Genomic DNA, 17,133 nt, shown 5'->3' with positions numbered 1-17,133 from the left:
TGCTGAAGAAGAAGCATCAAATGAGAGAAATGCATGGCTCACAAAAAGGAGAAAGAAGAATGAAATGAAATAAGAAGTGCAACGAATAGAATAAGAATGAAAGGGGAGGGTAAAATGGGCAGAAGAGCACAAAAGTACCGTGCTGGGAACAGTAACCCATCTTTGGTTTTTTTAAAGAGTTAGGATTAGGATAAACTCAGCTCATCCGAATGGTATTTAGTACTCCGTATTCACCAAGCTAAAAGACACCTAAAGTTGCAGGGGTGCAGCATTAGAGTAGAGTTAGTTCAAAACTAAAGCCACCCAAATGGAAAAAATTGTTTGACAAAACCAAAAATCTGGTAAAAAAAGAAAAAGAATAAAAAGAACACTATTATGAAAATGAATGGCCTATAGAATAATTATTTACAGAAACTCCTCTAGATAACAAATACTGATCCAACAAATAGCTCCCTGAACTCAAATTCTTGGAGCAAGCCAATTTCCGCAACCACACGAGTCTCCTTCTAACACCACAAGACACCACACATCATTTTCTCTTCTTCCTCAAAAGTTCAGCTGCTCGTATAAAAATCTGATCAACTTCATCAAATTCCGCCAAGTCAGCATTCTCGATTCTCTTTGGGTCCATAGACATGAGGTGCAGACCTTCCTTCTTATTATTAGCCGGAAATTTGTCGAATTGGTGCAAGTAAAGAGGCCGTTCAGCGTTCCCCTCAGTATCTGAATCTGTCTCAAACATATCAGATAGGTCTTCTGATTCTGAACCCATTCCACCATCACTCATGGAGCCATCCTCCTCAACGGTATTTTTATACTGATCCATGAGTGCTTTCAGCTTATTTGAAGGTGCTAATCCTGAGTTCGGAATGGCAGCATGATAATCATCTTCCGCATCGACTTTGGAGACATCTTGAGGTTGTTCAGAAGCATGATCCCCTCTGTTTTGATGTTGTGCTCGGAGTAATTCAAGCTCCTGCTCTAGCCTTGGTATATACCTTCTAACTGCCCGCAAAGCATCCCTGTGTTTGGATTTGTCCAGGGCCTGCATAGAACAAATGAACATCCAACTACTGGTGGTCACTAAGACAAGCTCTTTTCCAAAAACTGGAAATCATATTATATGTGAAAGCCCATAGTGAAAATTGTGTCGTGGATTAAATCGGCTGTCTGCTATCCCATTCTACCTCATTGTTTCTGGTACTAAAAATTAAGAAAGATGGCAAATTATCTACTCTCATATTAGCACCTACTTACTTTTACATGCTTATCATCCAACACAACCCGTCCAAACCACCACTCACACAACCCAAAAACTACTAAAACCCAGCCCCAGCCCCAACAACCCGTGGATTTCTGCCCCAAATACCACCAATCCAACCCCAAAACCATGGAGTCCATTCCCCCACCCGAGAAGGGGGTGGATGTTTAAGGATTGGCGCGGGTGTTTAGGGTGTTCGTGGAAGTGCAGTGTTCCAGACGGTGGTTAAAGATGTTTCGGGTGAAGGGAGTTGGTGTGACTGCTGGTGGTCGGTTGGGAGGTGCAGGAGAGGTGTTTTGTATGGAGGAATTAGTAAGGGCCTCTGGGGTTGGGGACTTGGGTGTTAAGAGAGAGTCAGTGGGTAAGGGCACTCTTGTCCATTCATAGTCAACTATACGCTCAAATAAGGAAATAGGAATGAAAATGTGATTAAGACCAACAAGGAAATAGGGAAAGTAAAGGCTCGAAGAAGGAAGGGAGAGGCGGATGATATTGAATAGAAGGGAAGGTTGACAGGTTGAGGGAGGGACGGAGGGTTGAATATATCTAAAACTTGTAGGCTCACAGCCTTACCCCAACTTTATAAGAAATAAAAACTATTTCAGAATGATCCATAATGAAAATTGCATGAATGGCTTCCTCAAAAAAAAAATTGCATGAATGGCAGCTACTTTAAGAAGAAAAAAAGCAAAACCAAATTTGTGGGACATTTTGCTTCGTTCATCATAACCCAAAAACAAAAACAAAAACACTATGTCTGACTCCAAGAGTACATGAATCATAATAATTCATTGAACAACTAAAAACACATTGTGTATTCCTGCTCAAAAAGATGTCTGAGGTAACAGTAAGTCTTTGACTCCAAGAGTTCCATGACTCATACGTCATACTAATTCATTGAATGACTAAAAACGCATTATGTATTCCTGCTCAAACGATGTCTGAGGTAACCGTAAGTCTTGGACTCCAAGAGAGCATGACTCGTAATAATTCATCGAACGACTAAAAATGCATAATGTATTCCTGCTCAAAACCATGTCTGAGGTACATCCACTTTTGTAATATAAATTCAGGTATTTTCGATCAGTTTTTCTGTGCGAGTGCCAGGTCTACATAACAGCTACGACAATAATGGAGACGGTACCATCTATAAGCAAATACGTAAGTTGGGGGTCTGAAAATAATTGTACTCTAAAAAAATGAATTACCTTTTTCCTTGGAAGGGTGACTCGTGGGGACATTATTTCTGTTGGCGGTTGAGCATAGTTCTTTCCCCTGTACATGATTATTGTGTCCTCTTCTTGAATATCAAGTACAATCCCACCTGTTAGTCTTGCTAGCTCAGTAGCTATCTCCTTCACTTCCTCTGGAGTGAATGTCTTTACAATTACTTGTAGCGTTTGGTGTTTCTTCCAATGCAAATGCATGTTTAGAATTACACCCTGGTAAATCCCTCGCCGACCAATTGGGACATAATTCTTGCTCTTAAGACCCATCTTCAGGAAATAGAAATGTTCTTCAGGTGTCAAGACTTCAGGATCATGAGTAGTCTCTGACCATTCTTTGGGTTCCAATTTCTTCAAATCATCTAGAAGTTTTGCTTCTTTATTGCGAGCCTGTAAAACAGCTAATTATGAACGAAGGAAAATTTCTCACATACCCTGCTGGCTGCTAGGCATCCCCCCTTACTTCTAGTTTCATAAAAGAAACACACACACACACACACACACAAACACGCGCGCGCGCGATAAAACCAGGCTCGTTATGAAGCTAAATATAGCTTAGCTCATTTCAGCTGGAATCTGAGGGAAAAATCAAAGCAACTACTCAGTTAAGGTGGTTTATTGTAAAGCTGCACATTATCAAATCAAATATTTCTTCTTTTGAGAAATATTTCTATATGATTTCTACGTAGGGGTAGAGCTGCTTGATGCAAGACTTTTTGAAAATTGAATACTTAGGGACTATGAGACACCACCGATCAGAGTTAAGAACAAGAGTAATATATATATGGAGGTCCATCATAACATGATCAGATAATAATTACAGTTGTGATCAAAGGCATACAAATAAAACATGTCCACCGAAGAGGATGAACGCTACACAGGTGATGAAGATGCTAACTCTGTTATTGATCATCAGTTTTCTGCTATATGTCAATTGTATCCCAGGTGATGAAGATGCTAACGCTACACAGATGATGAAGATGCTAACGCTACACAGGTGATAACCCTCTCATGTATCCCAATTCACAACCATACCAGAAGATTTAAAACCTTTTCACACAATTAGGAAAATGATCTCCACTTCAAATATCTTCATTGAACCCAAACCAAACGAAATGCAACATTTCATAACAGACAGGAATACCATCATCTACCGCTACATCATCATCAATATTTAAATGTTTGATGCCAAAAGTACAAGGAACAGTTGAAGAATGTTGGGGCTGACCTTATTCAGTTTGTACAGAATCTTTTCTTCACTTGTCATTCGTTGATACTCTTTTTTCTTTTTATATCTGAAGTGCTTGAGCCACCGGACGACAGCTCTTTTTCCCTTTAGTTTTTTCCTCTTTACCTTTATAGATGAATCCTGAGCAGCAGGGCGACTTTGAGTTTGCTTTGTATTACTTTCATCTTTATTAGGTCCTTTCGGAAAGGGAGTACTGTGGAAGCCATGATGGTGTGTAATAGATAAAACATGGAGTGGCCCAAATGCTGGATCTCGGACGAAAGCCTTGGATAAAACACCATGGAAGCTACTATAGAATGAGACTGTGATCATACATACTGACTGAGACTATTTATTAAAGTTTAAGCCAAAAATATAATACGTAACACTAGAATCGAATTAAGTGGTCATGGCCAATAATGCTCAAGTATCTAGTGTTGAGAATAAGGTCCAACCCACATTAAGGATCCCACATTAGAGAATAAGAGAAGAGCATTCCACTATATTTAGCAAGGGGATACTCCGTCTATTGTGAATTGGTTTTAGAGTGAAACCTCCAGTTGATGAGGGTTATCGATATCGGGGTCAGTCGGTATATCTTACTTGCTAGCAAAAAGCTTGCACATTTATTCATTTTATACAGCATATGAATGAAAGAAGAATAAAAAAAGAAGAAGGAGAGTACAAACCAGGGTATGTGAAGAAGGGAGTTGGGATTTAAAAGAGGAATTGATTTGATAAGGTAAGAGAATGAAGAACAAAAGAGGTTCCTTCTCCTCCACATTATCAAATGTCTGCTTTCAGGCCCGGTTCTGAGTGTCGTCTAGAGGGGCGGCTGCCTAGGGCCCAATCTAGAAAGGGGCCATTGTTCAGAGTTTTAAAATAATAATAGTGGTAGGAAAAGAAAAAAAATCTAATTTAGTAAAAACAAAGCAATGCTTTTCTAATTTCTCACCCTCTACCCTCTTTTTTTTTTTCTAAGACCCGAATTCCCAACTCTTTTCTTCTTAAATAATTGGAAATTTAGAATTAAAAACTCATCTTCTAATTCCTAAGCAACGGTTTCTTAATTTCAATGGCCCAAGATATAAGATATATGATCACTGATTGAGTCGATCATAACCTTAAAGCTTTGATTGAGATGGTCTTCAAATGTGCTAGGGTGAGGCTCTTGATAAAAGTTAACGCCTTAATTAAGAGTTAAATTTCTTCCACTACCACCACCACCCTTATTAAACCCAGAAATTAGAATTGAAAAAAAAAAGTATATAAGTTAAGACAAATAATCTTCTTATTCTTCTACTGGATTTACCCCAAAAGAATAAGAGGACAATTATCTAGAGTAATTAATGCATTTTTTTGTAATTGGAAAGGTATACGCAAAAATAAAATTCAAACACCACTGATTTTACTTGCATTAACAAGCACATGTACATTATCCCTGAAAATGAAATAAGCAAAGCTCAAAGTTTAAAGCATTCATTCATTCATTAACTAGCACACTCTTGGACAAATCATCATCAGTAAAATCAGACGAAACATATGAAATTAAGAACAAATTAATATCAATTGAACAGCAAATTAATACAGTACTAATTTAAGGGCAAATTCGTTTGAATAGAAAACTGAATAGCAAATTCGTATGAGATTCAATTCAAATAAGCATATGAAATTAAAAACAATAAAAAGATTAAAATCATACTTACTAAATAATTGATGGATTCGAATTAGGAATAAAAAAAGAGGGATTTATCCTTCTTGCTGGTCGTCGTCTTCGCCGGTCACTATCGTCATCGGCTGTCGTATAATCTCAGTTTATGTTAGAGGTGCGTTTAGGGTTAGAGCCTAGAGGTGGGTTTTGGCCTTTGGGTTCAACTGTTCAAGGAAAGAATTGGGATTTTGGTAAAGAAAAGACAGTAAAATAGGAGTTTACTAGTTTTAAACCCGTGCAAATTTGCACGGGTATGTTATTTCAGAAGGTACTAGTTTTAAACCCGTGCAAAAAATGCACGGGTCGTAATAACAGATGTTATTATTGATACATGATCATATAAACGAGTGTTATTAAATGTGCAATGCCGTAACATTATAAATAAGTCCATAATTCAAGATTTGACGTAATATAATTTCATAATTTGATGATGGTCTTCATTCGATGACATAATACGGTTTTTCATCAATAACGTAACTAACGATATAACGTCGTATAATTAAAGAAAAAAGCATTTTATCTACGACAATGGTTTTCATCATTAATGTAATTAAAATAATCGATTCAATCTATCGATCGCTTCAACCACTATCACGAGGATATCACCCTGGTTGGGGCTCGGGGACATTGCACGTAAGTTGTATATGTGAGTAGTATTTTTTTCAAGATGTGCTTTTCTAAAGCATGAGAGTCTAATATCTCTTTGGATCAGCGTCACCTTCATCATCTCTCCAACTCCCCTCAAATATTAAATAAAAATGAAAATCCGTCCACTCTCAATTTCATCTTATACCCTCATTCTCATTTGGAGGACTCTTTCTATTCCCTTCAAGTTCCGATTGAAAAATCTCTCACATCAAATCTGCCCTCAAAATTTCTTTCACACCTCATATAACGACATTTGCAGTCAATTATCGAAATTATATGTATGATACAAAAAGATCGAACTTTATGTATTTCCGACTATTGATTTCTTTAAAATTGATTTCTTTTTCTTCCATGCAGTATTGTTATTTTTTTTTACAGTAATTCACTGTTTTTCCTTTTTTTTGTTTTTTTTTCACTATTCTTCAATTATTATGAATAATTATGATGTCTTTCAAACCTTTTTAAAAAAGTTATTTAAATATTGTTGTCTTTAATTATTTCTATTTTTTTAAGTATTTTTCCATATGTTCATCTCATTCAAATTTAAAGGATTTGACTTTTAACATTAAAGCTAATTAAAGTGAATAATCGGAAGAACTTCTTGTAAGTATGATACGAAACTTATATAGTTATATTTCCTCCTTTTTATATTTCTTTGCATTTATTTTAAAGTTTATATTTTTTTCGATTTGGAACGGGAACTTTTTCAAATCTACTTGTATTATACTGGTTATGTTATATTTAGTTCTTTTTTATATTTGCTTTCATTTATTTTAAAGTTTATATATTTTCGATTTAAACAAAAAAAAAAACTCTCTTACGGAGTATAGACGGATACCATTTTCCCTCACAAAATACCCATTTGCCATAAAGTGGGAAGCACATGGGGTGCCCCACCTTGTCCTCCCTACCCATTTTATTAGAGGTCTTTACCCGTCTGTTCGCCTCACCCGTCTATACCAAGACCTATTAACGGAGTAATCTATTTTCTACGAATTTTTTTTTATCTACCTCTACTATATTGTTTATGTACGAAAATTTAAAAAAATGACATATCAATATATTTTGTTGTTAAAATGTTAAGAAATAATATACTCTGTATTTGTGATGTTGGAATATAATAGTTATACTGATTTTTTTATTATTTATTTACACATTGAATTTAACTACTCATTCTGGATGATTAATCAATATGCATTGTTCACATTTTATTTGTTCAGGTTAGAAGTAGGAGGACGATTATTTGAAAATTTTATTAATTTTTCGTAATTGTAATTTATTAATGTGTAATTGTATAATGTATGATTTTGTGTAAAATAATCTTAAGTAAATAAAATTAAGATGGTAAAGAAGAGTGTAATTAATTATGTAGAGATCATGGTGGTCCCCACGTCAGAAAAAAAAAAAAAAAAAAATTTGTAACAGCCAATAGGAATTCTTTAAAGAACCCATCTTTTATACTATGTAGATTATAAAAAAACTGTAAATATAGATTAAGTTTTAAAGTAAAGTAATAAATTTTCCTTTTTTTTTACAATTTTAAGTGACCAATGTAATAATTGATTAATAAAGAAGATTCTAAATTTGAATTAAAAATTTCACTTGCAATTAGTATAAAATGATACAGTAATGTCAACTGGTCGGATAATTATTACAGTAAGATTCGCCCTCTTGTAAGCTAAATTTGAGTTTCTACTCGGCCTTGTTACATAGGCGGCCTCAAAAAAAGTCTAACTTATATAGGTAAAACAAAATTATTCATACGAAATTATCATAGAATTAGTGAAATTACAAATTGTTAACCCGTTTTCTCATTTAGTTACACTCGTGCACAGGGCGCGCAAAATGAAAATTTTGACCCGTACATATCTTAAAATGCAAATTCTAACCAATTTTCATTTAGTACAAATTGTTACTTAGTAGACAGAACAAAATTAGAATTGACTCGTGCACCTTTAAACTGATTATTCAATTTATTAAACATTCAAACCCAGAAAATTATCATATAAAGATATATTATGAGGTGTTATAAAAATATTTTATAAATCTCATTAAAATGTACTCCGTAAGAAACACCATCCGTTTTCATGTGTTAGAAAAATTTACATGAATAGTTATTGTTAAAAAATTATAAATAATAATTCATATTTACCGTACCTGAACAAATAATTACTCCATAAAATAATTACCAAATCACTATTTCCGACACTTCTACCCAAACTTATACTCCGTAGAAAGTAATCACCCATGCAAAAAATAATAGGTTAGTCTCCTTTAAGACGAATGTATTCATCTTAACATCAAAACAGGTCAAATATCTTCCCTTTAAGCATAACAAAGTTGTTGCTTAACCCAATACATTATGCTTTTATCTTACCCATATACCAGACACGTCCTAAACTTAAGACAGATACACATGTCTTAAATAAGAACTTGTAAAAAATCGAGTAATATGCGAGACGGGTAAATTTGTTTTCAGCAACGGGTTAAAACGAATTCCATATTAACCCATGTTAGACTCTCACCTGCCAAACTGCCGTCACTCTTTCACCTCTCTCTCTCTCTCTCTCTCTAACTCTCAGATTCAGTCCTTCACCTTGAAAAATTACACTCCATGACAAATCACTACCCTAGAAAATAATACTCATCACATGTATAAATTTTTTTTGTTATAATTATTATTTATCAGTTTAAATAAAAAATTTAGTCTCATTTTTTTGCTTATTCTATATGTTAAAAAGTGTTGCGATTTTTTAGTTCAATTTTTACTCTTTTCAGGTCTATTTTTCAATATTTTTTAATGTGATTTTTACATATTGTTGCTCATCAATTTCGACCTAAATTAATTAACTAATTTTTATAAGTAAAGTATTTCATACAAATGAAAAAGAAGTAGATTTATGAATTTATATATTTTCAAAAGTATTTGCTTTTATAGAACAATATGTTCTTTCATTTAAAATTTTCAATTCTCTTTTTGGTGCAGAGTTTTGATTATTTTTATAACATTAATATTGGTCAGTAATTTTTCTTAAGATTTTATCCTTGTTTGAGTTAATTTAATTTATTAGATTTTTCCATTTTGCCTATTTTTTATGACTATATTTTCTAACTCTTAATTTACAACGCGGTCTATTTTGATGAATGTCTTATATCATATTTTTATTTTCGTTTGTTGTGGTATTATTGTATGATTCAATACTTGATATGACAGACGTAATTCATTCGAGTTGTATATTCTATTTTAATTTACTCATTTATGACTATGCAATTAAATCCGAAAAAATGCGTGTTACTTTAAATTAGACTGTATTTTTGGTTGCATGAACAAATCTCGTCTTTTATTGTACGTAATTATCGTTATGTATTTACATAATAATAGTTATGTAATCCTAAATTTTAATTTTAATTATTTATTTTTTCTATATTTTATCTACAAAATTGGCAAGGTGCTTTTAAATACCAGTTCCATATTCGACTGTTCAACATAATTGTTGTATCACAAATTCTCTATATAAATAAAAGAAAAAAATGAGAAAGATAGTGGGGGGACATGGTGGGGCCTACTTAGAAAAATAAAAAAAAATAATGTACTTTTAACCACAGAGCGACACCACATAAGCTATGTGGTTGTTTGTTTAATAAATAGGATATTCGAGTCCATACTTAGGCCATGTTCTTTCTGGCTTTTTAGAGCTGAACTGAACTGAATGGAGCTGAACTGAACTAAATTGAACTGAACTAAACTGAATGGAGCTGAACTGAACTGAATGGAGATGAGATGAGCTGAGCTGAACTGAACCGAACTGAATAGAGCTGAACTGAACTAAACTGAACTGAATAAAGCTGAATTGAGCTGAACTGAACTGAAATAATCATATTAATAATAATATTAATATTTAATATTATTGTTTTTATCAACTATAATAATATTAATATTCATAGTATAATACCGATACTACTATTAATATTTATAAGAATTTTTTTTAATATTATATATGAATAATCATTAATTATAATAATGAAAAAATAATAATTTTTACTAACAATATTCTTAATAACAATAATAAATAATATTCTTAATAACAATAATAAATAATAATGTTAATATTAATAGCAAAAGACGATCTAGTTCCACTATGGGTTGCTTCAAATATGGTGACAACAGTCACCAAATAAAAGAATGCCCCAAGTGGAATGACATCAAATCTAAAGAAAAGCGTGATTTTGCTAAAAGAAAATACAAGAACAAAGTAATGACAACCATTTGGGGCATGTCCGATTCCCATGACGACGATGTTCTTGAGGAAGAATTAGAAGCCAAAATGTGCATCTCTTGTCAATCAAGCAATGATGTTCCAAAGTCAGAAAAGAAAGAAAGTGTCAAGTGTCTTATGGCTCACTCTGTTGATTCCAAATCAGACTCTGACCATGAGGTAAATGATCTCAAGTAAAAGGTTCGATCTTTCTCTAAAGACAAAGTGTGTCGTCTTTTAGACCAATTCATTGATAAATGTCGTGCTCAAAATAACAAGTTGGAAGCTATGCAAAATGAAATTGAAAACATAGCTAAAGAAAACATTAACTTAACTGAATGTCTAAATGAGATTGATCAACCTAGTACATCACTGAGTTTAGAAAAAGAGGTCAAAAAGCTTCGTAAACAGAATTTGATTCTAGCTAAAAAGGCTGAAATGGCTCATGCAAGAGAACACTGCACTGTTGCATCAGATGCTAGTGAATATAAATTGAGTCTCTTACTAAACAAGCTTTTGGCAAAGTGGGAAATATCAATCACCTTGCTAAAATCGAGACATTAACCAAAGAATGTGGACAACTTTTGATTAATCTAACAACATGTGAAAGTCGAAAAGATGATCTTGTCAAAAATGCTGAAATGTTAAATGATGAATCAAGTCATGTTAAGAGCGCTTTAGAACGAGTGCAAAAATCAAACGATGATCTTCTTGCTCAAGTTGAGACTTTGAAAAAAGGAACTAGCTGAGGCTAAAATGTTCTATTTAAAATGGGAAGGAAGTCAGAATGTTTTAAAATTTCCTCTAAAACAGTCCTAAGAGTATGAAAAGCTTGCAAAGAATGCCGAACTTGGTTTCAGATGCAACAGTAGCACGCACTGTTGCATTCGAAACGAGGACCCAAACAACACTAGTTTTAGAAGACGAAAGTACGCTGCTGGACTTCCTGAATATGTTACTTGCAACTTCTGTGGTAATACTGGTCATGAGTTTAACAATTATGAAAAGAGAAAACTTTGACTTAGAAAAGAACACTAAATTAGCTAAAAAGGTATGGATAAAGAAAGACTTGGCGAAACAAGCTAGTGTCAAGAAGGAACTCAAACTTGTTTGGGTTCCCAAACTAACTGTTTGATCTTGTATAGGCATTAGTGGGAGGCGATAACAATTGTTACTTAGATAGTGGATGCTCTCGTCACATGACGGGACAAGAAAACCAATTCCTCTCGCTAAAAGCCTACAAAGGTGGCACGATGACTTTTGGTGACAACAAACGAAGTGAAATCATTGGTATTGGAAAAGTTGGTAAGTCAAAGTCACTATGTGTCGACAAAGTGTTGCTTGTCAAAGGTTTGAAACACAATCTTCTAAGCATTTCACAATTGTGTGATCGAGGTAACATTGTTGAATTTCATGCTAGTGTATGTAGAATACTTGATGGTAAAACTAGAGAGTTAATTCTTGAAGGTAAGCGTGTCAAAGATGTGTACATGACTAACCTATGTTCATTGTCGGGTCAAACTTTATCATGTATGAGTGTTCACAATAATAACCCTTGTCTTTGGCATACAAGGTTGGGTCATGTTAATGCTAGAACCCTTAATACTCTCAAGAAACTTGACCTAGTAGATGACATGCCTAAAATGAAATTTAAGTTTAAATCACTTTGTGATCATTGTGTTAAAGGTAAACAAGTTAAATGCTCCTTTAAATCCAAAAAATGTGTTAGCACTTCTCGTATCCTTGAACTTGTTCGCATTGATTTATGTGGATCCATGCGTATTGTTAGCAAGGGTGGAAGTCGCTATATTTGTGTGATTGTAGATGACTTTTCAAGATATTTTTGACTACTTTTCTTAAGTTCCAAAGACCAAGCATTTGATGAATTTTTAATTTGGGTTAAAATGTTTCAAAACAAATTTGGTCTAAAACTTACATCCTTAAGATCCGACCATAGAACCGAATTTGAGAATTCATCATTTGAGGACTATTGTAATGATCATGGTATTAGCCACAATTTTTCGGCCGCAAGAACCCCTCAACAAAATGGGGTTGTGGAACAAAGGAATTGAACTCTTGAAAACATGGCTAGGACTATGATCACTAGCTTTAAAGTACCAAGGAACTTTTGGGCCGAGGCTGTAAACATATCTTGTTACATCTACAATAGAGTCATGATTATGAATATAATTAACAAAACACCTTATGAATTACTACGAGGAAGAAATCCTAACATCTCACATTTAAAATGCTTTGTTCACAACAATGGCAAATACAAACGTAGGTAAATTTGATGCTCGTAGTGATGAAGGAGTCTTTGTTGGTTATTCTAGTAATAGTAAAGCTTACAAAGTTTACACAAAAGGACTATGAAAATGGAAGAAAGCGTTCATGTAATATTTGACAAATCTAGCATTTTTATATCTAATGAACGGGTTGATGATGAAGAGGAGGATGATTTCGAGATTGTAATGATTCGTCATGACATGAACATGGTGGAAGAGGCTGAGGAAGTTGTGCAACAGTCAGCGCTTCTGTTGCATGAAGAAGCTGACCAAAATTCAGGGGGAATCAATATATATACTCCCTCCGATCCAGACAAAATGGTAACATATGGAAAAAAGTGGTTATTTAAGAAAAGGTGGAAAAGTAAGGGGTAAAGTAGGAAAGTTTGAATGGAGCCACATGAGTCTAGGTGGATTAAATAAGTAGTTGATGAGTGATTGAGTGGATGATAAAGTTGTAAATATGTAGTGGATGTAAGGGTAATTTAGTACTTTTTCATGCTAAATATGGTATGTTACCATTGGTGTGGTTCATCCATTTTAGGGAAGTGTTACCATCTGTCTGGATCGGAGGGAGTATATAAAAGAGGCTTTTTTTAGGCAAATTTAAGAGTCTTCAACTTTTGTAAAACACCATATATATTTTAAATATTAATATATACGAAAAGATATAAATTTGGCCACACAGATAATGTAAAAGATATAATAATTATATTATAATTAATCAACTGACAAAAGATCTATTTTTTATTTGAATTTGTTAAGAACTAAAACACTAATTACAAAGTAGGTATATATATAAACCATGCATGTTATCAAATGAGGATATAATAATGCAACCAGTATGTACATTTATTGTTATGTTGAACACCGATCTTCACAATGTGCAAGTTAAGAAGAAGATGACAGAAGATGACGTATAAATGACGGTGAAGATCTCCCTATAAAATATCTATTGGAGCCATACCATTCTATTTGCAAAAATGAAAATCGCACCACACCTGAACATGTTGCTGGTTTTGCTGAGATGAACCCAAGCCGGTGGATTGACCTAATGCACAAATGCAAGAAGGGTGCACCTTACATCGTGGCAGATTCTCGGGCTTATCTTGACCATGACATGTTTGCCATCATGTCCAGTCCAACTATTGCTTATTTACGTGGTATTTGATCATGCCGAGCATGAAGAAGTCTATCGAGCTTGCATAGATGGGTTCTTAGTCTGTCGCGAAAATTTCACCGCCATCATCTCGAAGATGTGCTTGATGATCCGGTTGTTTCTCTTTGCAAGTTCACAACCCTTTTAAACCCATCTTCTGTCGAGGAGCCTGTTTTGGCATTTGGTGATGATACCAAAGCAAGGATGGCCACAGTGACTGTTTTCACAATTGCAAATGAAATAGGCTCATACGACCGAGTTCGAGCAAGGATGGCTAACCTTTTGTATTCTTCCTTTTGTTGTGGGGTTTGTCTCACAAATTAGACCGTCTTTTCAAGTTTTTTAAGAAGACATGTCAGTTTTTGAGATAAAGCCATTAGGTCTGGTGGATGCATTTTTATGAACAAAATACCAGTCATCGTTGTTGCTCAGACTCGGTTATCAGTATTCGTCTATCTGAACCTGGGTGCATAGCCAAGTGTCAAACTCGACAAATTTAAGAAAAAAACTCATGTTTGGTATAAAGTGAAATGTCAAAGTATGCGAGATAATATGAAGAGTTGGAATAACATAATTAGTCCCGCGTGTTTCCTTGTGATATTAATACATATTTTTTTTTTCCAATTCCAGGCCTGGGCTGTGGGGAAATGAAGGTTAATTATCATAAGGTCATCATCATTTTCAATGTTCATCTGAGGTTTAAGCAATTTTGCGTGTTTATGAAGGTTATTTTTCAGGGTATATTGACGGTCTAGCTGATGCTGTTGAGATGGGCCTTGTGAAGGCGGTTGGGGTTTCCAATTAAAGAAACCATCTTCTTTTGTTTTGGTCGAGCCAAACCATTTCATTCTTAATATGTTATTTTTTTTTTTTCTAAATCTCATTAAATTTCTTAATTTATAAGTGTGGTGAACCCTTTTTGGGAGTGAAGTTGCGGAGATTAGTGTCAAAATTAGATGATAAGAGGATGAACTAACTAACAACATATCCGTTTATAGGAAGCTATTAAAAAAAAAAGATTTGCAATAAGAAGCTATTAAAAAAAGTTGTGAGAAAATTGATTGACAAATTACAGGTTTCAGTTGAGAAGGATTCAATAATGTAATTAATTAATTTGTGTTTGAATAACCAATTTTTCGAGCTGATTAATTTAATTTATTTTTATTGTGTCAACATTATGCAACACATGCGGGATAAAATTTCACAAAAAGAGAAGGGCACTTTTGGGAATAAACAAGCAACAAAAAGACGACAACAATAAATTGAAGAAGAAGACCATCATCAAAAACAATAATGATAAGACATAACATCATTATATATATTATTATATAAGCAATAAAGAGACGTTGTTGCTGGTTGAATAACATTTTATTATGAATACTTTTATTTTTAAGACCTTCACGTTATTTTAGTTCCTCTGTTTAAAATTAAATATTTTTGATGTCTATAAAGTGATTTCTTGATACAGGGGTGTATTTTCACAAATTTTGTTGATAATAATATAGTTGGTATCTTTAAATTAAAGTATGATTCATTTTTTTATGGCATGTTAATAATTATAATTAAACCAAAATATATAATAATAATACTATTGTCCAATTGCTAAATCAAGACAATATAGGAAAAAAAACGCATGAAATTCAAGGCTAAATAAAATTGGATTTAATATGTATTTTAGGTACAATGTGGACTCTATCTATATATAAAGAGGATAATTATTGCTAATGCAATTATTAATTATCTGGATTAAATTAGTTTTGATTAGATAATTATTTAAATTAAAAATTATAAAATAAAAATTTAAATTATTATTTTTTTTAAATAAAGAGGTTGATAAATTAAATTTGACTCCAACAATAATTTCACATTTCTGTTCATGTCATCCACAATATCTTACATTTTTAGTTAATATTGAGAGGTGAACCAATATTATAATCCGTGCAACGCACGGGCACAAAATCTAGTGACTTGAGAAATAAGAAACAAAAGATATAATGACCAAGCTACCCTTAGCCTCATTTTAATGTGAATCATGGACCGATGCTCAGCTATAATTATATAATATTCAGAAATCATAGAATTAGATGTATAATCCGTGTACTGGTGAGTTTGCATCTTCGCCTCTCTCTAACTTTTAGAGGGAGAAATTCCTCTGAAATTAGAAAACCCTAGAAATAAGAAATGAGTTTTTTTTTTTTTTTTTTGTTGAGATTTTAATTTCTCTTCTCGAGTTAAATTCGAGATGTGTTAATTTTCAGGGTTTAACATTTTGAAAGTTTTATGTCTTTTTTCGTCGATTTAGATTTTATTTTTGATGCTAGGTTTCGAGATTTAATTTCTTTTCACGAGTTAAATCTGAGATATGTGTTAATTGAATTGCTAATGTCATTGTAGAATCGATTTAGATCTAATTTTTGTTGTTTTATTTCGATTTTTTTTGTCGCGAGTTAAATTTGAGAGATGTGGTAATTTTCAGCGGTTAATTGTTTTGAAATCTTGATGTTTTTAGTCGATTTTGATCTAATATTTATTTTTTTCTACTTTTGAGGTTTTAATTTGTTTTGGCTAGTAAACTTTGAGATATGTTTTAACGCGAAAGTGGTAAACAACCCCCTTAAGTTTACTTCTATGTGAGATTAAGCCCCTTAAGTTTGATTTGGAGTAAATAACCCCCTTAACTTTGCTATAAAGTGAAATCAAGCCCTTTTTATTTTTCCGGTCAAAATCTCACCCCAATTTCTCATATCGGTGTACATATTAGGTATAAATTTCTCTCGGATACGTTTACTTTTTTATTTGTGTGCTCCTGTCATCAAGTAAGGGCGGTGATGATGATCCTCAAAAACTGTCGAGTTGTTTGCCCGGTAATCTAAGATCAAATCCATGGTTTGCCAAATTGGTCTTCCCTTCCAAAATTACAAATTAAATTGTTGAAAATGCAGCTATTATTCTTAGCATCATTCAAGGGTGTTGGTAGGGAAAAATATATTGTACGGCTATTGAGTGTGCGCAATTACTGAAATTCATAATTATTCTTCATTCACGCATTTTAGTCGGCATTTTGATTATTAATATCAAGAGTATGATCATGTGTTTTTTTAAGACGCTATAAATATTGCGGTACATCTACATATATAAAGTAATAAGGAGTGAAATTTATACCTAATATGTACACCGATATGAGAAATTGATGAGAAATTGAAAAATCCGGTGAGATTTTGGTCGGAAAAATAAAAGGGGCTTGATTTCACTTTATAGCAAAGTTAAGGGGGTTGTTTACTTCAAATCAAACTTAAGGGGCTTAATCTCACGTTGAAGTAAACTTAAGGGGGTTGTTTCACATTTGAAATTTTAATTTT

The 17,133-nt window shown here is 33.3% G+C and overlaps 1 protein-coding gene across 6 annotated transcripts; it reads right to left on the bottom strand.

Annotated features, from left to right (window-relative positions):
* Nucleotides 1-285: 285 nt before the first annotated feature.
* Nucleotides 286-5,616, bottom strand: LOC141637526 (putative CRM domain-containing protein At3g25440, chloroplastic). Of its 6 annotated transcripts, none has more exons than XM_074447004.1 (5): nt 5,422-5,616; nt 4,405-4,566; nt 3,716-4,025; nt 2,470-2,877; nt 286-1,045 (listed from the first exon to the last, which is right to left on the bottom strand). In XM_074447004.1, the coding sequence occupies exons 2-5, from the start codon at nt 4,497-4,499 to the stop codon at nt 530-532; spliced, it is 1,329 nt and encodes a 442-aa protein (XP_074303105.1). In that variant the 5' UTR covers nt 4,500-4,566; nt 5,422-5,616; the 3' UTR covers nt 286-529. The 6 variants fall into 6 exon arrangements, with proteins under 6 accessions (XP_074303105.1, XP_074303106.1, XP_074303107.1 ...); XM_074447005.1 differs by having other exon boundaries at nt 3,716-4,022; XM_074447006.1 differs by having other exon boundaries at nt 3,716-4,038; nt 5,422-5,615.
* Between the last annotated feature and the right edge of the window lie 11,517 nt (nt 5,617-17,133).

Source organism: Silene latifolia, unplaced genomic scaffold, assembly GCF_048544455.1.
Source record: "Silene latifolia isolate original U9 population unplaced genomic scaffold, ASM4854445v1 scaffold_119, whole genome shotgun sequence".
Taxonomy (NCBI): Eukaryota; Viridiplantae; Streptophyta; class Magnoliopsida; order Caryophyllales; family Caryophyllaceae; genus Silene; species Silene latifolia.
The sequence above is the reverse complement of the archived record's forward strand: the minus strand, read 5'-3'. Positions and strand labels throughout refer to the sequence as shown.

What these genes read in the sequence shown, in the direction of transcription:
- LOC141637526 (XM_074447004.1), bottom strand. Translation starts at nt 4,499, where the DNA reads ATGTGGAGGAGAAGGAACCTCTTTTGTTCTTCATTCTCTTACCTTATC. An exon ending in TCCCTTCTTCACATACCCTG is followed by an intron (nt 4,026 to 4,404) that starts GTTTGTACTCTC and finishes CTCATTCTATAG; the next exon opens with TAGCTTCCATGGTGTTTTAT. An exon ending in TTCTGTACAAACTGAATAAG is followed by an intron (nt 2,878 to 3,715) that starts GTCAGCCCCAAC and finishes GCTGTTTTACAG; the next exon opens with GCTCGCAATAAAGAAGCAAA.